Source organism: Cololabis saira, chromosome 3, assembly GCF_033807715.1.
Source record: "Cololabis saira isolate AMF1-May2022 chromosome 3, fColSai1.1, whole genome shotgun sequence".
NCBI lineage: Eukaryota > Metazoa > Chordata > Actinopteri > Beloniformes > Belonidae > Cololabis > Cololabis saira.
In genome coordinates, this window is record NC_084589.1 from 30,347,889 (window position 1) to 30,370,332 (window position 22,444).

General features: G+C 42.5%; 1 protein-coding gene across 1 annotated transcript; it reads left to right on the plus strand.

Moving 5' to 3' along the window:
- Positions 1 to 404: 404 nt before the first annotated feature.
- On the plus strand, positions 405 to 22,295 carry megf8 (multiple EGF-like-domains 8). The gene is made up of 44 exons (XM_061717191.1): positions 405 to 533; positions 2,274 to 2,469; positions 2,554 to 2,717; positions 2,816 to 3,025; positions 3,242 to 3,422; positions 3,610 to 3,698; positions 4,632 to 4,845; positions 4,928 to 5,111; positions 5,361 to 5,506; positions 5,595 to 5,705; positions 5,802 to 5,953; positions 6,068 to 6,169; positions 6,323 to 6,470; positions 6,845 to 7,008; positions 7,340 to 7,543; positions 8,755 to 8,952; positions 9,123 to 9,383; positions 9,504 to 9,622; positions 9,736 to 9,867; positions 10,180 to 10,293; positions 10,495 to 10,578; positions 10,698 to 10,937; positions 11,042 to 11,226; positions 11,410 to 11,623; positions 11,773 to 12,013; positions 12,138 to 12,270; positions 12,543 to 12,790; positions 12,998 to 13,108; positions 13,224 to 13,342; positions 13,478 to 13,715; positions 13,810 to 13,981; positions 14,138 to 14,301; positions 14,429 to 14,564; positions 14,647 to 14,878; positions 14,997 to 15,123; positions 15,208 to 15,418; positions 15,636 to 15,850; positions 15,933 to 16,128; positions 16,296 to 16,464; positions 16,563 to 16,755; positions 16,855 to 17,025; positions 17,631 to 17,761; positions 18,871 to 19,003; positions 19,172 to 22,295. Exons 1-44 carry the CDS (start codon positions 510 to 512, stop codon positions 20,657 to 20,659), a joined length of 8,664 nt encoding a protein of 2,887 aa, XP_061573175.1. The 5' UTR covers positions 405 to 509; the 3' UTR covers positions 20,660 to 22,295.
- The last annotated feature ends 149 nt before the right edge of the window (positions 22,296 to 22,444 follow it).

Genomic DNA, 22,444 nt, shown 5'->3' on the forward strand with positions numbered 1-22,444 from the left:
TTTATAGCCTATTGTGTCCGCCACACTATATACAGTATTTATATATAATATAAATATAATATAATATAAATACATATATAAATATATATATATATATATATATATATATATATATATATATATATATATATATATATATATATATATATATATATATGTTATATATAAATATAAATGCATATGTATACATATGTATAATAACACACATACATACATATATATATATATATATATATATATATATATATATATATATATATATATATATATATATATATATATATATATATATATATATATATATATATATATATAAATAAACGTAACTAAATTGTGAGGACTCCCTCTCAGAAGTGTGTTATTTCTGCTGCTCCTCTGCGGCAGCAGGACCAGCAGCATCTGGACTAGCAGCTCCGTCTCCTCCACAGAACCGTCCAGTAGCTGCTGCTAGGCTCAGCCCTCTCACACTGTTGCTAACCTAACAAGTTCGGCTGAAGATGTAAATCACCATGCGTCCAAAGAGACGGGAACTGGTAAGTGCTGCAGTGAACATGGTAATAACCGTCCAGTAGCCGCGCAGTTAACGGTGTCTGTTAGCCTCTTAGCTTAGCTTTAAACCCCTAGCTTTGTTATGACAGCCTGCAGCAGAGCCTGGCACTGCTTTCATCTGCTAACCGGGCTCTGTTCGCTTCATCTGAGAGATAAACGCATACTGAGTCGTAGCCTATTGTTGCTTGTATACATTTCTACACGAATAATGGGTTTAGTTTCAAGTTGTGTGTATTTGGGTGCCGTAGTAACGTACCATCAGGGGGTCCAAGGCTAACAGCTGTTAGCAACACCAGTACCATCAATCAGAGTAAACTAAATGCTGTGAAAGATCTGCCTGTTCGTTTGTCTGGTGCACCATAAAACAACCAGGGAACAGAATCAAATGTTAAAAACATTATATATAACTTTATTATATCATGCTCAATGTTTTGCAGCTGGAGGTTCACTTTTCTCAAACCACAAATGCACACAGTGGTCATTGATCCAGTCGTATTTATACTGAAAAAGTACAGAGTACTGAAAAGGGAGGTTTTGTACTTTAACCCTATCTGCCAAACATATCAGACCTTTGGCCATTTATCCCTGTTAATGCTTCCTATTTAAGATGCCAACCCAGATAAAGGATAGAATAGAATAGAATAGAAAGCCTTTATTATCATTATACTGGTACAATGAGATTAGGCAGCAGCTCCGTAAAAGTGCACACATGCAAAGACTATGTAAACAAGTCAAGACTGTAAACAACAAAATGGGAAACAGGAAACATAAATATATATACACACTATAAAAAATGAGTGAATGAGAGAATAGTAATGTACATGAATAAGTGGAAGAATATTGCACTTGACTGGATGGGAGAATATTGCACATAGATGATTAAGGAATATTGCACATTATGAGGTAGTTTACTGGTTAAGAAAGTTCACAGCTTTGGGGAAGAAGCTGTCCCTGAGTTTGTTTGTACGGGTTCGTAAGGACCTGAAGTGTCTCCCAGAAGGCAACAGGTTGAAGAAGTGGAAACCGGGCTGGGTGTTGTCGTTTAAAATGTTCCTTGCCCTGTTGAGGCAACGGGAGCTGTAGACGTCAGACAGGGAGGGCAGAGGGCAGCCGATGATCTTCCGTGCTGTGTTTGCCACCCTCTGCAGCCTCTTCCTGTCTGCTTCGGTTCATTAACGCATACTGAGTGTTAAAACATATGTTTCTCTTCATTGTCTTCACCTAAGAAACACTATTTAACAGCCTGGTCCTAAAACAGGAGGTGACCCTGCAAATGGAGAAAAACCACCAGTGTAGAATCTTATAGAAAAACCCTTCAACCCTTTAAACAATTTCATAAAATACCAACAGGTGCCTGCTCTCAAATGGCCCAAATACGACAGTTTGGCCGGTTGTGCAACATGAATGGGATTGCAGTTTCCAGAGGAGTCATTCTGAGTTGGACTGGGATCTTAGAGCCAGATCAGTCAATAAAAAGACAACTGTGCAACTGGACTTGCAACTAGTGTGCAAAGGCCACACAGAACTGTTGGTGGGATGTTCAAGCTTAGCCCCATAACAACCTGGTGTAATTCCCTTTTCCTGTTTGTTTGTCTATCAAGTTGTTGATCACTGAAATATAAAGCAACGCATTTACTTGCATAAGTTTACTAGGGATAGCGTGTTGATGAGAATGTGATTGTTCCTGCACCAAGTGATTCTCTCCCCTCCTTCCCATCCTCCAGGCAGTGCCAGTGATGGCCTCCCCCCTCTCTGCCTCCATCATCATCATTCTGGGGGTTCTTCTGTCAGCTAAGTCACCTGTGTGCCAGGCAGGGGACTGCAAGGGCCACAGGCAGGTGTTGAGGGGAACACCAGGTTATGTCACAGATGGACCAGGAAACTACTCTGTTAACGGGAACTGCGAGTGGCTTATCAAAGGTAGAATTAACTTAAATAATATGTTCAACCTGAAGACGTTACATCACTTATACTGAAAGTTAGCACATTGTTCATACTTTTCAGCTCCCAACAACAGTCATCGGATAATCTTGAATTTCACCTTTATGGACACGGAGTGTACGTATGACTACCTGTTCGTGTACGATGGGGACTCATACCAGAGCCCCTTGCTAGCCAGTTTGAGTGGCAACACATTGCCTCAGCCCATTGAGGCCAAGTCTGGCAAGGTAACTAATTCATGAATCAAACTCGACTGTAATTACTATTTAGAATCTAACTAAAGCCAATGTTCATGTGTATTTTTTGTTTGATTTCCTTTGTCCAGATGCTTCTTCATCTCTTCAGTGATGCCAATTACAATCTTCTGGGGTTCAATGCAACCTACATATTTTCCTTGTGCCCTGGAGCCTGTGGTGGGCATGGCCGTTGTGATTCTTCTACATCGAAATGTCACTGTCATCAGGGTTGGGGTGGACCATCTTGTACAGTCCCTATGTGTTCACAGGCTTGTTCTCTGAATGGCCAATGTGACAAGGTAAGAACAACAACAGCGCACGTTCAATTGTTCAATTGTACATTGATTTAGATAAAAGCATCTGCTAAATGCAATGTAAAAGAACAAGAAGCTTTATGAATACGCTCGGCAAACTTTGCACAGCTTAATTTTTGCTCATCTTTCAATGAGAAGGGCTTGAGTCCCTTTTTCACTTTAATCAATCACTTATTTATTTACTTGTTATATTTTGGCCAGAAAGGAGAACAGTGTCAGTGTAACCCAGGCTTCCTGGGCCAAAGCTGCCAGCTTAGTTACCATGATGATAATGGAGCCGGACAGTGGTGGCGTGTAAGTGAGGGAAACCCCTACACACCTCCAAGGACAGGTTCTGCTGGCGTGTACCTGTCCTCACCTGGAGCCATGTACTTGTTTGGCGGTGAGTTTTATTTATTTTTGTGTTTAATCTCACTTTTCGGTCACTTGTCTTTCATATTTAGTAGATTTATTGCATTATAACTTGTTGATGTTCAACTGATATTTTTTGTATATTTATTTTTTAATAACATCTGATAATGTTTTTAATTATATGTGACCATATTTTAATATTTATCTTCCCTGTGTAGGATTTGATCTGAACAGAGCGCTTGGCGACTTGATCAAATACAATTTCACATCCAACCAATGGGAAAGCAGGTCCTATGGTCACTCTCCCGTAAGTGGTTGGTTGTTTAATGTGGGGGTCAAAAATCTGAACACTGCCCTAATCTGCAAATAAAAGATTAATACAAATGAAATTATTACAGTGTTTGCAAATGGGATGTTTCACACTGCCTGGCCAAAATAAAGTCGTGTTCTCTAAATGTTTTGTTGGATAACCTTCAGCTTTGATGGCAGCTCTAGTTTACTGATGCACTGTCATATTCATTTACCGTATATTAATTACAGGAGACATGGATCGCTGCATAAAGTCTCCTTACATTCCAGTCATGTGTAAATCTTCCTGGATCACTGTTTTACGATTTGAGCCTAATGAATCCTGGCATTGATATCTGGGCTGTGTCATCAGTGAAGTAAAAAAAAAAACAAATCTTGTAATTGGAAAACTTTATCATGCACTTGATTCAAGTAGTCAGTGGATCTATTATTTATTTATTTTTTGTACACAATTGTGAACCTAGACCTCACACATTATTGCATCCGTACATCATAATACTGCCCTCACATGTTTGCATGGTAGGGACTCGACAGGATGGGTGCATCACTTCATCGACCAGACTTCTTGCACTTAAACATTCATCATACTGGTACAGGGTAGATCTAGACTCATCCGGCCAAGTCATCTTTTTCCCGTTGCTCCTGTCCAAAAATTATGGTTTTCCCTGAGCAACGACAGTGAAACCAATTTGGGCGAAGAAGTAAAATTACATTTTTAATTGGGTTTTCAGAGCAGTCTAGTCTCAGTTCCCCGAGTTGTGTGCATGAAAATAGTCTTACTTATCTTACTGTACTTGGATATACAGGTTAGGCAGTGTATTTCCTGATATTCCTTTGATGCAGAAATGAAACGTGAAAGGACTTTGGGGTCTTTCATTCAACATTTTTTTGTTGTTCCTTTCTTTCCTGCTTTCTTTGGGTCTTATGTCAGGTGGCTCGTCACTCCCACACAGCGGTAGAGTACATGGGTAATATGGTTATCTTTGGAGGAGAGCTCGCCAATGGCTCACTAGCCAGTGACGTTTGGATGTACAGGCCACTCCAGGATGACTGGCAGCAACTTGGCCTTTCCACTTCACATGGTGCTCCTAAACTCGCTAATCATGCTACAGCAGTGGTGGACAGTTATCTCTATGTATTTGGAGGTGAGTTTTCAATTAAACATTTGGTGTTCTGTGATTGGCTTGACTTTTAGAGAACTGGATCTGATCTGGACCTATTTTCCAGGTCGCACAGAGGAGGATATGTTTTCCTCAACTCTATATCGGTTCGGCTTACATGGTTCTGGAAGGTGGGAGACTGTTCAGTCCACTGGAGGGAAACCCCCTGCCACTGCCGGCCACTCGATGGTGTTCCACAGCCCATCCAGGACACTGCTTGTCTATGGAGGCCACAGGCCGACTACTGCCAGGTACACATCTTCACAAATTGTGTTTCAGGCAAATTGTGCTTCAGGCTTTCATAAAAAATGTAATATATTGTTCAGAATAAGAAAGTGTGTCAGAGTGGATCTCTAGCACTTTTTAGACTGCAGGTCTGATCATTTTAAAGTAAAATTTGCTAATAAGCCAATAAGTAAATTAAGAAAAGAATACCCTCCTTTTTTCTTTGTTTTCTTTTTTTGTCACTGGTATTACATGTTTTGTAATGTTTTTTTTAGATTTAGTGTGAGAGTGAACAACACCGACATGTTCCACGTGGACAGGCGGTTTTGGACATCCTTCCGCTCTCGTTTTCCCGCAACTGGTCCAAGAGAGAGAGCTTTTCACACTGCCACTGTCATTGGAAACTACATGGTGGTCTATGGTGAGACTCAAGAAAATGGGCAGATGTCGGATAAATTATTTGGCTAAATGTTCATATTTATTTCTTCTTTTCTGCATTGCTCTCCCAGGAGGGAATGTTCATATTCACTACCAAGAGGAGAAGTGCTATGATGAGGAGATTTTCTTTTATCATCTGGGTTGTCATCAATGGGTGTCTTCTGGGGAGAGATGGTCATCCAGTGAGAGCCAGTCTTATTCTATCCTTCTTTTCTCTAACCGGTTTTTGGAGGTTCTTGTAGACACTCATTGCTGTCTGAACTCCGATTATTTCTCAGATGGAGAAGCTGTAAGAGGACGATACTCACATGTTGCTGCAGTGATGGATGGACGAGTACTGCTGGTTGCCGGTGGTTACAGTGGTGTCGCCCGTGGAGACCTTGTGGCTTACAAAGTTCCACTATTTGTCAGTAGCGATCAAGGTGACAGGGTAAGTTTAAGTGCTTTAAAGCAACAGAATGGGAATAAATAACTATCAGTACTATGTGGTTCAATATGAACTTTCTAATTATAGTTAATAGTTACTTTTGTGTTTTCTCACCAGGATGCATTTTGTGCTGAAGCACTGGACGAACGTATGTGTCTAAAGAATCCAGGGTGCAGCTGGTGTGAAGGCCGTTGTAGAGAGTACGAGCCCACCAACCCGGTAACATTTTCCTCAAAGCAGTCTTTTGTTTACTTCTTTCTTCGACTGATTTAAACTTACACAAGTTTCTTTTATTTCTTTACCTCAATATACCTACATTAAAGTCATTCTGGATTTCATTTTTTGTGTATAAACTTGGTTTTCCGTTTACAGTGTGGTAGTACCGGTTGCCTCGGACTGCCTCGCTTCCTGTCTGACTGTCAGTCCTGCCTGGTGTTCAGTGGCACTCCACCATCTTTAGCGCGAGCCCCTGGAGAATTTGGCTGGTGTGTTCAGAATGAGTCCTGCCTCCCAGTGTCAGGTGAGACCTAGGCAAGGAGGAAGGAGGGATAAAGAGAAGGAACAAAATGATGTTGGGAGTTGACATGGGAGGGACTAGACCTCTGTTAGGCGTGTTTCTGAAACGGAGCTGAGTGACCTGACCTGACTACACCAAGCTGAGATTGGACATGCTAGTCAGAGTGGGATTTGACTTGCCTGTCCAATCCAATACTTCCTGTAGTGCAGTGAAGTCATGTAATTTTACTCCTTCTGAACACGTCACACACAAGTCTCAGATCATACTCATTTCAGTACAGTAGTACACTGCAGGAAACTGCTGTATTATGAAACTCAGAGGTCAGATGTGGGTTCTTTTTTTTTTTGTCTGCTGACCTCTCCCTCTCGGTCTCACAGAGCGAAGTGCGTGCCATGTGGACCAGATCTCAGGGGCGTACGGCTGGTGGGGGGAGCGTACCCTTTTCCTAACCTCCCTCCACGACTGTCGCACCGAGAACTATGTCCCAGGACTGCACCTGCTCACCTTCCAGCACCCCCGAAACGACTCCCAGCCTGACAAGGTACGGAGTCCAAATCTCAACTACTCACTGTTGTAACTCCTTCCCTCTATGCTCATACTCCTTCCTTCCTTCCTTTGAATCTTTGAGTACACACGAGTTCCCCAACTGTTATTGTCCCTCTTATTTATTTTTATTCACCCTCTGATTTCTGTTTCATATTTATTAACTTTTGCACTCTGTTTTTTCCTTTTCTCTATTTGTTTTGCATAGAAAATATTTTTTTCAAGTAGTTAGTCAAACTTGTGGAATAGTTTGCAGAGAATAGTGCTGCTGTTGATGTGTTTCCACTTCCATCCTCCACTATCCTCCGTCCACTTCAAACCTCCACCAGGTGGCCATCCTTCGCAGCACCAACATCATTCTTAGCCCCACCACAGAGATGGATGTAGCACTCCAGTTCAGGGGCTTCATTCATCCATTGTGGGGTGGGCCACCACCCGCACCCCCTCCCACAGAGACTGTCTTCATGTGGGCTCGCATCCAGAGGCTCCACTTTGAGGCTCGAATGGCATCAGGACCCAATTCCAGCCAACTGGTGAGGAATAGTGAGCAAACAGTAGGGACTACACTTTAAACTCAATAAATTAAAAACTAAATGTTTACACGTCAACTATACTTTGCAGGATGGTAAGCATTGTTGGAAGACAAATATACGAAATGACTGGTTCGAGAATGACATGATTGCAAATTTCTGCCTTTTATAATGGAATATTGTGGTTTTTGATCCAGTGGCGTAATTTCAGTCAAATCTAAGGTATGGCAAGGTTACGAGTCAGAGAACTTAACTACAGTATCAATAGACATGCCCAGCAAATACTCATCACAGAAGTCGGCTATGTAGCTTATCTGCGTGCAGTCACACTCACATCCTGCTAACTATAAACACTACACTTTAACAATGTGTTGATTACGCAATACGCATCCGTTTTCAGCACCATGGACAACAAGTGTCAGCGTTAGAGAGCAGAAATCTTGTATCTGACAAAAGCAATTTAACTCATTCGGTTCACTTTACTCACTATGTCAGTGCAACAATATCACAGGGACATCCCAGTTTAACTCAAAACAGTTAATGTCCAAATGCAAAAAGGAGAGAGAGGGAGCAGAAGAGAGAAAGAGAGAGTAAAAAAAGTCAAATATTTCCCTTAAACAGATTTATATGAGCGTAGGGTGATTTGATATCTTACCTTAAGATGAACTTGCATAATTAATTCATCAGTGGCTAAAAGCCTTGTTAAAAGCCTGACTGGGGCAACATTGGACCCATCACTTGCCTTCTTTTTATGAAAAAGAATTGCGGGGTTGCCTGCTTTCTTTTCATTTTTGTAAGTTAGTGACACTGCAGAGCACGCTAAAAACGAAATTGACCTAGCGATCACTGTCGTCAGGGACGCTGGGACATCACATTTCAAGATATGAGGGGGGTATACAAGTGTTGGGAAAGATAACACCAAGTGAAATCGATCATGTTGTTCTGACTTGCATTTGTAGTTATTTTATATGTATTAAATAATAGAATAATCAAAACAAATAGACACAGAGTAATTCCATAAATGTATTTAAAAAAACAAACATTTACAATTTCCCCTGAAGCCAAGGTGTGGCGGCTGCCATACCTTGCCATACCCAATCGCCCCTGGTTTGATCCACCAGAATTCTTAGTTTGGTGACTGTTTGGTGTGCAGCCTTTATTTATTTATTTTTATAACTCATTTCCTGCCCATTGATCATTTGTTTGCTGATCAGGAGGTGGTGGGGCGCTGGGCAGCCCAGCAGGAAAAGGAGTCGAAGATGCTGGTTCGGCCGGATGGGAGTAGACTGTTTTCTAACTTGACCAGGGGCAACCATTACCTGTTTCAAGCTGAGGGCTACCTTAACAACTCAGGCTCAGGACAAACCAGTGAAATGGCCTTGATCTGGAACAGAACTTTACCTGGAGGGAGTGTGAGTATTGATAGTTAACTTTAGCTTCTCTATGACAATTAGAAAAAAAAACCTTTGCCTTCTGTGCCAACTTACGTTTCCTTCTTTGCACAGTGTGCTTACTTCTGCATTGAAATTGAATATTCACCGAGTGCACAACCTCTTTTCCATTAAACTTTTACTCTATACAGGAGATCTCCTTCTTGTTTTTGGAGCCCTTCCGGTCCGGTTCCTGCTCCGCATATATGTCTTGTCTGGCCTGCCTGTCTGACCAGTCATGCGGCTGGTGTCCATCTTTATCCCGTTGCATGGTTCGGGACAGCCCAGACCTGGAACACTGTCCTGAAGTGGAGAAGAGTGAAGGGAAAGTAGAAGGCCAGCGCCATCTGCTTTTATCACCACAGCACTGCACCCTGTGTGAAGAGTACAGAGACTGCTCTGCCTGTACTCAGGTACAACAAAGATAACAACTAATAAAATGAATATGGTGTATCGCTTTTGTGCAGATAATGAATAATTTAATATGGAAGTACTTTTTAATTTAGTGAGACATTTGAGACTTTTGGTTACAGGACCCTTATTGTGAGTGGCAGATAAACTCCAACAAGAAAGGAGACTATCAGTGCAGTCGGCGGGGAAGATTAGAAGGATCCATACGCGACCCAAGGGGTTGTCCAAAAGTCTGCAACCAGTGAGCTAAAACTTTCATTTTAACCTTTCTTTTTTTAATGTCAGATTACGTTGTATTCAACATAAACTTAACATTGACTGTCAATGTTCATTCAACTTTTTTTCTTTGAAAAGGAGAAAGACGTGTGGTGAGTGCCTCTCGAACTCCAGCCAGTGTGCATGGTGTGAATCAGCCCAGGCCTGCTTTTATTTTGCCGCCTACCTCACAAAATACCCATTTGGAGAATGCAGGGACTGGTACGACAGGTAAAATGAGAACATTTATTAAAATCCTTTTCAGTATTTACCTTTTTTTTATTTAAAGTTGTTGCATATAGTAGTATATTACTTTACATAATTTTGCTATAAATTAAATATGCTTAGACTCTAGGAATAATAATGTCTAGCTGTCCAAATGCCTACTGTATTGAGTGTTCATTTGTTAACTTTTACAATATTTTTTTGTGTTTTAATATAACTAAAAGCAGTAGAACACTCTTGTTACTAAACACATTTTGTCTGTGCGTTGAACTAAATTTTGATCAGTAATAAGTTATCCATCACTCTCTTGCTTGTTAGTGTTCATTCAGTTCCTCAGTGTAAGCACTGTTCAGCTTTAAACACATGCCCGGACTGTCTGAGAACATTCCAGTGTGGCTGGTGTGGTGACTACAACAATCCCACAATTGGAAAGTAAGTATGATATATTACTGTATTTTGACAGATAGAATTCTTACTATTCATATATAAAAAAAAAAAAGCTGAAAGAAATCTGCCTAAATTGAATTACCCAGCACCACATTATTTTCAGCATTAACTGTTGATATGTGAAAGGACATTGATTTTATCACGATCATTTGTGTTTATTCAACTTTTTTCCATTTTTGTGTCCAGGTGTTTGAGGGGAGACTGGGCAGGAATGGATGATCCATCCGTGTATAACTGCAGTGTGGCTGTGGCTGAAGCACGGGCTGCAAAGTAAGTTTTCTCATCACACTTTGAAGCAGAATTTATGAAGATAAACAAAAATAAAAGGACGGGTTCCTTGATGCGTTTAGTATACTTGTCCAACTTTATATTTCTGTGTGTATCTCCAGTCCTGATCCCCAGACCTCTGCTCCACCGAGACCCTTGGAAATGGAGATTGAGTTGGAGCACCTAGAAGATGAGGAGAAAGATGCAGTCTGGTCCTACCCAACTTGTCCTGACGTAGAGGAGTGCAGGCTAGGTCTCCACAACTGTCACCCCTTTGCCACCTGCATCAACACTCCCACATCTTATGAGTGCCACTGTGAGAGAGGATACACAGGGGATGGCACACTGCACTGCAACCAGACGTAGGAGCTTTAGCTGGAATTATTATTTTAATTATTTTATTACCTTTATCATTACATGATGAATGTGTTTTGTAAAGGGGACCTCATTTTTCTCCCCACAACAGTTGTTACAACGAGTGCCGTGAGGGTCAGTGTAGTGGCAGCCCAAGGTTTGAGTGTGAATGTTCTCTGGGCTGGACGTCTGACCCTGCCACTCTAGTTCTGAGTGGCGTTGAGTGTGATGTAGACTGTGGCTGCAACTTCCACTCCACCTGTATTACTGCTCCAGGAATCTGTGATGAATGCCAGGGTGAGACCCACACATATGTATTTCATTTTGTTTCACTTTTTGTTTTTAACTTACTATTGCATTGAAAAGAAAACAAAAAAACCCTCATCTCATGTGCATTGTTTCTTGTTGGGAAGGCAAAAGGGCCAGCTCATTTCTGCATATAGTTCCTCTGTTAACATGAATTCTTCCTCTGTTTTTCAGATTGGACTACAGGGCCTCACTGTGAGCACTGTCGTCCAGGCAGCTTTGGCTCAGCCCTGGCTGGTGGCAGTGGCTGTGTGCCTTGTGAGTGTAACGGCCATGGCGACCCTCTCCGAGGATTCTGCCATAACCAAACAGGCCAGTGCTACTGCACCCATAACACTCAGGGACCACACTGCGAGTCCTGCCTACCTGGTTACTATGGAGACCCCAGGTAAGGAGAACTTCACCACTCATCTTAAGCATAATGCAAACGTCTCCTTGCTTCTGAGTGAATAGTATTAAAACTGGAAATGTATTTGGTTGGCTTATTTATTTGATATTGGATTCCTTTTTTCATGGCTTTTCTATTGTGAAAAATAGAAATAATGGCACATGCTACCGCCAGTGCCAGGGCCGCTCCGTTCTGCTCTCCCCCACCTCCTCCTTTGCCATGCCCCTGTCATCGTCTTTGGGATGGCGGAGTGGCACGGAGGGAAAAGGAGGGCTTTCTCATTGCCTATGGGTCTTGTCTGTCACTGAGAAGCTGGGCCCTTGTTCACCTGGAGACCTCTGTCCACCAGTAGCCCTCACGCTACATCCAGACTCCCACACATACTGCAAAGTAAGTTCATATATCACCTCATGACACACAAATCATGATTCATATTTAGGTTGGTTTGTAGGATATACATTGTCAGTATTTTTTAAAGTATGCTCCTTAGATTTATTTATGCATTCTTTTGCAGGGCTCGTATGTCTATGTGTTTGATGGCCTTCCTCGTTTTATGGACAATGGAGTTGTACATTCCAATCACAATCTTATTGGAGCATTTTGTGGCACCACAAGAGCTCAGCCTGTCACCGTTGAGGCTACCTCAGGTATGTTTCAAAGTTAAACATTTGAAAAGCATATTCTACATCAAAATTCTAATCTGTGTATTTGTCATAAATGGTTTATGGTATGCACTATGCAGTGACCAAGATACTGTAAATACGTGATCAGTTTAAATAATGCATCATCAGTTTGTAAAGTCTGTAACTTTGAGTTTCTGCTGCCTACCTAAAACAGGTCTCTCTTGTAAATGAGTATAAATAAAGGTTAATAAATAAAAAAACCCAGTCTCACAAAATTGTATGTGTTTCAACTCTAGGTGTGATCTCAGTTTACTTTGAGGCCAACGTCTCTTCAAACAAACCACAAGGCTTTAATGCATCGTTCTGGGTACGGAGGTGTCACCACAGCTCCGATGATGAAGACGGGTCATCTGTGTGTCCAAATGGAGCCCAGTGCCAGGGTGGGCTTTGCCAGTGTCCTCAGGGATATGGGGGGCCGCATTGTGACCGGCCAATCTGCCCTCAGGATTGTGGAGTGATAGAAGGAAGAGGAGTTTGTAATATAGTAAGAGATGTTACATTTTACCTTTGCAGGATGCTGTTTTGATGAAAGGATAATTTGATTCCATGAGTATCTGGATCACTGTCACAAAGTATTTTTGCTGAATAGTATATAAAAATAATCCACTTCAGTTGGAAAATTACAGATTTTTCAAATGGTATAAACACAAGATCTTAGTCATCTAACCTGCATGCTTTTGCTTTGTTTTAGTCTCTGGGAGTGTGCAAGTGTTCACAAAGCTGGTCTGGCTCAGACTGCTCGGTTCCTCAGGATCCCAACAGCTTGGTCTGGGAAACGCTGCTGGATACACAACTTACAATGGTAGGGAATAAAGAATAATAAACAAAGCTTTGCTGCACATGCTGTATGTGCATTCCATGAACTACACACTCCAGCACACAAAAAAATTACTTTCATATATGCTTTTCTTTTGCAGAACCAGGCTCACAGGTTCCTCCACAGGATGGGACACACTCTCGTGTCTGGACCACAGAGCAGTCTCTGGATGTACGGAGGCCTCTCGCTGTCAGAAGGCATTCTTGGAAATGTCTACAGGTAGGAGAGTGTAATCTGATTATTAGAATCTTCTCGTAGTTTTTACGTCATGGATTTTTCTGCATTATCATATTTCATCTATGTAGTGATAAGTCTATATCTGTGGAAAAACTCTTTTTCCAACGGTTGCTTTAGGTATTCGGTGCTGGAGAGTCGTTGGACCCAAATGTTGACCAGTTCTGTGATCGAAGGTTCAACTCCTATAGCTCGCTATCACCATGCATCGGCACTTCTGAATATCTATGAGTCTGGCTCTGGAAACCATGGAGCGAGTCACACCTACATGTTGGTGGTAGGCGGTGTCACTCAAGATGGTGTTGCCATGGATACCTGGAGTCTCAATCTGAGCAGCTTAATCTGGCGGGAGCACAAGGTTAGGGTTGAATTTATCATGGAAATAAAGAAAGAATTGTGTAAGAAATATCAAGTTTAACCTCAAAAGTGTAATTTTCATCACTCTCTGACAGAGCTCGGTGCTGCCTCCGGTGGCAGGTCACAGTTTAACAGTACGTCGAGATTCCTCCGTGTTACTGATTGGAGGTTACTCTCCTGAGAACGGTTTTAACCACCATCTGCTGGAATTCAGTCCTCATACTGGAAACTGGACTATTGCCCTCCACACTGGCACACCACCTACAGGTTTTTAAAGGCCTTTTGTTATGTTTTTATATAAGAAAAGTAAAGAAGTTCACATATACAAAGTGTATGGTTAAAAGAAACATGGTTAGATGTAGATGGATGCAGTTAAATAATTTTCCCCCTACGTTCCTAATGCTCCATATTTGCTTGAATCAGGTTTATATGGCCACACAGCAGTCTACCACGAGCAGACTGATGCCATCTATGTCTTTGGAGGGTACCGCTTCCATGTGGAGACGGTAGAGCCATCAGGCGAGCTCTACAGTCTGTATTACCCCAACCTTACCTGGTCTCTCCTGGTCCCTTCACAAGGCAACAAGGTAAGAAGCTGTTATAGTCTAGTTTTTTACCTTACTGCAAGTAGATTAGTTGAGCATTTGTCGGCTATCGGTTCACTGCATGATTGTAACCTGTTCTTGCTCTGAAATTCTTTTTCTTGCATTGTAGCCCCTGTCCCGTTTCTTCCATGCCGCAGCCATGATCAAAGACACCATGGTCATTGTTGGTGGAAGGACAGAAGCTGAAGACTACAGTAACTCTGTGTCTTTGTATCAGATCAACTGTAACACATGGATACAACCAGGTGGCTGTGTTAATGTCTTGCTGCAGATTCATTATGTTAATTCACAAGCAATAGCTAACCGTGTACTATATCTTTTCTTCAGTATCGGCCATAGGAGATCCAGTAAATCGCTCGGTGTCTCTTGCCATGACTAGCTGGGGCGGTCACCTCTTCCTGACAGGTGGTTTCAATGGAGTTACACTGGGCAGGCTCCTAACTCTGACCCTGCCTTCGGATCCCTGCACCATGCTGCCCACACCCGAGGCCTGCAACTCCACCACAGGAAGCTGCATCTGGTGCAGGGGAACCTGTGCTTCTTCTGATACAGCTGAGAGGTAACCTGTTTGCCAACAGCAGCTCAATAAAGATCACATTATCTTCTTGAGCTTGAAACTATTTGTAGCTAGTAAACAAAATGAATAGGAGTTTACCATTCTGACTTTCCTTTCTCAGAATGGGCTGCTTCACTGGACAGTCTCCCTGTTCCCCAACTCCTCGTCAACCAGACCAGTGCCGCAGACTCAAGACATGCAGCGAATGCCTTGCTAGGCACCCTAAAACATTTTCCAGTCCATTACAGGTACCACAAAACCCTTGACTCAAAAAATGGTTTGCTCAAAGGTGAAAAAAACTGCTATTATAAGTCTTTGCCTATATTTCCCAGCCTGCCTTGCAGTGTAAGTGGTGCACGAACTGCCCAGAAGGAGCTTGTATTAACAGCTCTGTCAGCTGTACTTCGGAACATGACTGTCGGATCAACCAGAGGGAGATTTTCTTATCCAGCAACTGCACAGAGACGAGCTGTGAGGCTTCTGACTGCCCCAAGTGTACCGCTTCTGGAAAATGCATGTGGACCCGTCAGTTCAAACGCACAGGTAGAGTATGGGGCCTCTGACGTTGTGACGGGGGTTCAGCCTCTAACTTAAAACTGATGGCTGCTTAAAAATACCAAACAAAACAAACATTTTAAATCCGTACCGATGCTAAACTTACCAGCCAATCGATGAATGATAATGATTAATTATGATTTGTGGACACGTTTGTTCTCAGTAAATACTCCACCTAAAAAAGCATCTTGTGTTCTTCCTTCAGGTGAAACGCGGCGTATCCTGAGTGTGAACCCCACCTATGACTGGACATGCTTCAGTTACGCTCTGCTCAACGTTTCCCCCATGCAGGTGGAGTCATCTCCCCCTCTGCCATGCCCTCCTCCTTGCCATAGTCTCCTTAACTGCAGCCTCTGTCTGGGCTCTCGAGGCTCGGATGGAGGCTGGCAGCACTGTGTTTGGAGTCTGACTCTGCAGCAGGTATGACTGGAGCGCTTTACAATAGAACCCTGTATTTGTTTTAATGCTCATGTTCACCCAACCTTTATTTACCTCCCTCCAGTGCATGAGCCCGTCTTTCGTTCCCCTTCGTTGTGAGGCAGGCCAGTGCGGCCGATTGCTCTCGGGGGGCGATTCCTGTTCTCCCCAGTGCTCCCAGCTTACTCAGTGTTCCCAGTGCATTGCTAGGCCTCAGTGTGGCTGGTGTGCTTTACAAGGGGGCAATGGTGCTGGCCACTGCTTGCAAGGAGGGCTAGACGGTGAGGAAAATATCTTAAGTTAATGGTTTCAAGAAGCAAGTCTTTTATTATGTAGCGACTTCAGTTTTACACATTCCATTTTGTCTGAATTTCTGTTTTTGTTGAAGTTTTTTTTTACCTCCCATCCCTGATCTTCTATTATTTGTTTCCCCTTTTCTTACATCTAGGTGTTAGTGAAGGCATTTGTCCCCTGAGAAACAGCAGTTGGTCTTTCCTCCATTGTCCAGAGGAGGACGAGTGTGCCAACGGCCATCACCACTGCAACAGCACTCAGGACTGCCATGACCTACCCCAGGGACACTATTGCACCTGCAAACAAGGTTACATACTCAGCAGGTAAAAAATAACATGATAATGAAAATACCACACTGAGCTTTATAGCAATGTGACACATTTACCCAGTTCACATCCTTTCTTTTTAATATCCTCTACAGTCTTTCTGGGCAGTGTGAGCCAGTGTGTGCTCAGGGCTGTGTAAATGGGACATGTGTCTCCCCGGGAGTTTGCCAGTGCCACTTTGGCTTTGTCGGGGAAAACTGCTCCTCTCAGTGCAGCTGCAACAAACACAGCAATTGCGCTGGTGTTAACAAACCAGATGTTTGCCTTGAATGCCACAATAACACCATAGTAAGTATTTAAAAAAAAAAATGGATCCAAATACTGTTTACAGTTTTTTTCCCCCTATGTGGAGTAAAGAATGTCAATTTCTCTGTGTCCCAATTCTAGGGTAAACACTGTGAGAAGTGTAAGCCTCTGTTTGTGGGTTCTGCAAAGGGCGGTGGCACTTGTCGTCCCTGTCGTGAGTTTTGCAAGGGAAACAGTGCTCTGTGTCTGTCAAGGGATGAGCTAAAAAAGGCCCTAGAAAACCCTGGACTCTTCCCCCTGGACCCCAACAGTGTATGTACATGAAATATTAACTCTTAAAGCCATTCACAACCTTGCTCTGTTATATCTCTCTGATCTCCTTCATATTACCGTACCTTCCCGCTCCCTCTTCTTCTTCTCTCCACCTCACTGTTCCCTTTATCCATATCAGTACTGTGGGGGGCGCATAAAGCATTCAGCCGCTCCCACCAGATATCTGCAACATCAACTCTCTTCCAGACTTCAAATCAAAACTAAAAGCTCATCTGTTCAGGCTTTCCTACTCCTGATCAGTGGAAAGCCTGAACAGATATCAGTACAGTTTATGTTCATCTCTCCATGCATTATAGTATAGCCATTGTTTGTTTTTATATTATTTTATGGTGATTTTGTCTGTACGGTGACCTTGAGTGTCAGAAAGGCACCTAAAAATAAAATGTGGTGTTGTTGTTAATATTATTAATCTTATTTATTATTGTTGTTGTTGTTTTATTATTTATTATTATTAAATCCTTATGGTCCTGTCCTAGTAATATACCAAAAAAAAATAGACCAGTAAGTATATTTACTTTCTTTTTCCATGTATATCTTGGCTCTGTTTTAACTCTTTGTATGTCTCCTTTTTTATTTTTTTTTAGAATCAGAATTTGGTGCTTGAGGGTCCCACAGAAGATAATGCTGTATGTCTGAATTGCCAGAACAACAGTGTTGGGGATAAGTGTGAGAGTTGCCTAAGTGGCTATTTCCTGCTGCAGGGGAAATGTGAGAAGTGAGTATCTTTGTTGCCAAGCAATCATTAGATCATAATCACGATTAACACTATGCAGCAGTTAGAACCCAACACAACTACAGGCTCGCCAAAGAAATCATACAGAGGCCAGTCAAAGGTGAAGGTGGGTCCTTTTGAACACACCTCAGAGGACGATGGAGGCAAAACTCAATTATCACCATCTTCAACCATGAAAGTGCTTCTGACGAATAGAGTACACCCAGAAACGAGGGTTGGCAGATTGCCAACGGAAAGCATGATCGACGTAATCGGTGTTGTCCAGAAGCATCGGACACCCTCCATCGTGCCACAATGCTGCCATGTCAATTTCAGCAAATCCAGTCTTAAGCCTGAGTTATGGTTCTGCGTCAAATCGACGCAGAGCACACGCCGACGCCGACGTGAACCCTTCGGACTTCTCCGTCACTCCATTTCGCCACGGTGCAGTACCCCCCGCGACCGCTAGTTCGCGATCTTTTCCTGAATGGTTTATCCGACTTTTCCGGTCACAGTGAATCAAAGAGATAAGGACAACTATTGTGCAAAAAAACAAAAACAAAAAAAATCACATACACGAAGAAAAGAGCGCTGAAAGTTCACGACTGCTTCAAACCGGAAACCGGAAATGCGTTGCTTCCAAGCGAACCAATCACAGCCCTCTCCGTCTGCGTGTGGTCTGCATTGCCCTCGACACGTAGTTACAATTTTTGGGAGGTGCACGTCAGTGACGGCGTGTGGTACGCGTCGACACGTACCCTATGCCGTAGGCACGGCGTCGTTTTGACGCAGAACCATAACTCAGCCTTTACTCTCACCTGACTGTGCAGTTAGCTTAAACATCTAGAAAAGGGGACATTTTCATATACTTGACATGAGATTAGAAGATCATAAGATGCTAGCTTGATGTTTTTCCCATTTTCACATACAGTACATGACAAATATTGTGCAGGCAATGTCAGTCTCCTCTTTCCTTTTAACAGACATGTCTCTTTGAGCCTGTGAGGAAGATTACACAGTAAATAATATCTAAGAAATTAATGTTGCATATCTCATATCTTGAAAAGATTCCTGTTTTTCGATTTATGAAGAATTGGTTCTCTTCTTTGCAGGTGTCAGTGTAACGGCCATGCAGACACGTGTAATGAGCATGATGGTACAGGCTGCCCCTGCCAGAACAACACAGAGACCCCGTCTTGTCTCAGTGGCCCTCAGAGTGACCGGAAGGAGTGCTACAGGCAACAAGTAAGCTCGTCCTAGAGATAGACGGACTTCACTTTGTAAATATAACCATGCGTTTTTCTACACACGTAATAATGTGTCTTCTTCGTCTTGATTAAACACTATTTCAAACTGAAAGAAGAATTAGATTTTTTTTTTTTAAGATCCTGTTTGTTCTGTTTTTTCATGTAGTGTGCCAAATGCAAGGACTCCTTCAATGGCACGCCTGTGAACGGCCATCAGTGCTACCGTCAGTTCAATGTGGACACAGAGTGTTGCTTCGATCCCACGTCTCAAACCAACTGCTTCCATGACCCGGCCATCCGTAACCTGCCCAAGGGTCGCACCGTGTTCTTCGCTGCTCAGCCAAAGTTCACAAATGTAGACATTCGGGTCACCATTGATGTTACATTCGGTGAAGTGGAGGTGTATGTGTCCAACTCCCATGACACCTTCACCGTGGACGTGGATCGGTACACAGGTATTCACACCATCAGGATAGAGGAGGAATCGGTGGTTCGTGGGGTAGATAAGGATTCTCCTCCATCTCCTATAAAAGTGTTTACAAATGCCTCGTCCAGCCTGGGAGGTCCTGTACTTTCCCACAATCCATTGCAGCTGCAAGCCAAACCTCCAGGAGCAGAGAGACAAATTAGAGAGGAGCGCGCTGAAGGACTCATCACCTACATAACTGTGTGGAAACCACAAACGGTTCTCATTGTCCGACGAGTTCGAGATCGTGTGGTCATCACATTCCCTCATGAGGTGCACTCCCTGAAGTCCAGCCGCTTCTATATTGCTCTGAGAGGCGTGGGGACTGACAAGAAAGAAGGAGAGTCTCAGGGTCTGCTGTTTCTGCGACAAGACCAAGCCCACATAGACCTTTTTGTCTTTTTCTCTGTTTTTTTCTCTTGTTTTTTCCTTTTCCTGTCCGTCTGTGTTCTTTTGTGGAAGATTAAGCAGTTCTTGGACTTCCGTCGGGAGCAGCGTCGCCACATCCAGGAGATGACCAAAATGGCATCCAGACCCTTTGCTAAACTCACCATATACCTTGAGCCAGAGGAGCCTCAGCTCATCTACCTGCCCTCAGCGGGCGGAGGGGTCGGGGGCAGCACTGTTTCACTCGCTCACGCCCGCACTGGCAAGTTAGGTGGAGTGGTGGTCGGCCAGAGGGGCAGAACAGGACCCGTCTCCTTTAAACATGACCCAAGCTCTGGGCCCACAGCCCACCACCACCATCACCTTACACTGGGAGGAGGGGGCAACAATGGACAGCATTTACCACTGCACTACTTGAACACCCATCACTACGCCAGCACCACAACTGGCACCCAAGCTTCACATCATCACCATCCATCCACATACAGTGGCTACCAGCACTTTTGCCGTTCCGACCCTTTCCTCTCTCAGCTCATGGGCTTTTCCTACTCCTCCTTCAAGGTAGGGCCCATCACCCTAGAGCCCACGGATGACGGCATGGCCGGGGTGGCTACAGTCCTGTTCCAGCTGCCTGGAGGCGTCTTGGCTCCCAATCGTGCCTGTCTGGGCTCTGCACTGGTTACTTTGCGGCAAAATCTGCAAGAATACTGTGGCCATGGCAACGGAGGGGGACATCCAGGGGCAGGGGTCGGGCGCAAGGGGCTGCTTGGGCATCAGCACCTGACCACTATGGCTATGTAGGGAAGCGAGCAACAGATATAATTATAATGAGGCAAATATAAGAGACATATGTCTGTGAATCGTTTGAATTATAATTAATTTTTCGAAAGCAACATCCCTGCACGCGAGAGTCCAAAAGAAATAGTTACTGTATGATGGAGTCAGCAGCCTTGAACATTTTGAACAGCAATGTACATACACTGTATAATGAATTAAGTGTCTTTTGTTGTATGGTGTATTGCTATACTGTAATATACTGCTTCACATGACCAGGTCAGCTGTCTCTAAGATGCACTACAATTGCTAAGCATATCAACAAAATGTCCTATTTTTTGTCTAAACAGGCATGAGAACTCTAAAGCTCAACTTTCATTCAAATTATTCTTAGAAAGATATTAAAAAATTACTATATAGTATATAAAATGTCAAACCCACAAAATGACAATCACAAATGTTATTGAGAATATTACACTTAAATTGGTTCAACATAAATGTGCACAGTTTTGATTGTCAGCTAAGTGCAGGAGAAAAAAAATAAGTGTTGCTTATGAGATGGTTTTATATCAGTCAATATTACTGATTTACAACTGTTACCCAATTGGTACAGCCTTATAAGCTATGTGTTTCTGTTAAACAGACTTCTGATTACGTTTTTGCATATTCATTCACATGCTCAGTTACATTTCTTGTCTTATCTGCCTTTACTTCTTGCCTTGTTAGTGAGTCAGCTGGCTTACACCTAATACTTGTCTTGGGAGTATGCGTAGAGCAGCTGCTGGAGGATGTAAAAACAAAAAAGAAATACAATTTTTAAATGTGTTTTACGAGTTGTTTTTGGATAAGAAATGATGGATCATTTTTTCCATTTATGGTATTTAGTTCTTGACACTACAATGATTTAATAATATGGAATGTGTCCATAGCCATGAAGAAATGTGGGGTTTTTAAACACGCATCTGCATTTTGTTCTCATGATCTCTGTCTTTAGCTGGATATGGTTAATTGGCAACTTTCCTGCCTGATTGTATTTGCCAATCATGATTACAGTTTGATCCAACAAAATATAATTATAGGGAAAAAATGCAGTTCTAAAAAGTGTTACTCTATTGAAATTACACTAAAGAGCTACAAGATAAAGTTCTCCTGGTGAGAGATTGTGGAAGATTTGAGAGTATTTTCTAGACTGAAAGAAGGAACGTGTTCACTGTTTTGTGTTGATGTTATTTGTTTTTTTTTGTCTTTTTGGTTTTCTTTTTTGCACTGCGTGAGGCCATTACGCCCCATTAGTCATACAAAACCTGAAGGGGGACATTATCCAGCCTCATAAGGCACATGTTGTCATGGATGAATTCAGACCCGTGCTGCTGGATTCCTATCAGATAAAACCATTCAAGTTTTTATTTGATTTCATTTTAATGTGAGATGCATTACCGTTGAGCGAACTGATACCGTCACTATTTATAGCCACCCCTCACAACTAAGCATTAACACTTTTTGTCATGTACCCTTTCTGTATTTTTTTAATGAGCTTTATTTTTGTACATAACTTTTGTTGCTTGTGTTTTGTTTTTGTTTGTTTTCCAAAGAAGGGAACAGTGTACAAAAGATGGAAGATTCAATGTTCTGAGTCAGTTGAATTAAAGTTTGTGGAACTTAATTGTGTTTGTGTTTTGTGCTGTAAATACCGGTAGTTTTATTACATTTTCTGATAAAGGATGTAAGAAAATGACATGGGAACAAAAAAGCATATACAGCTCCAGGAAAAAGAGATTTTAAAACAAAAGACTTCGGAAAAATTGAACAATT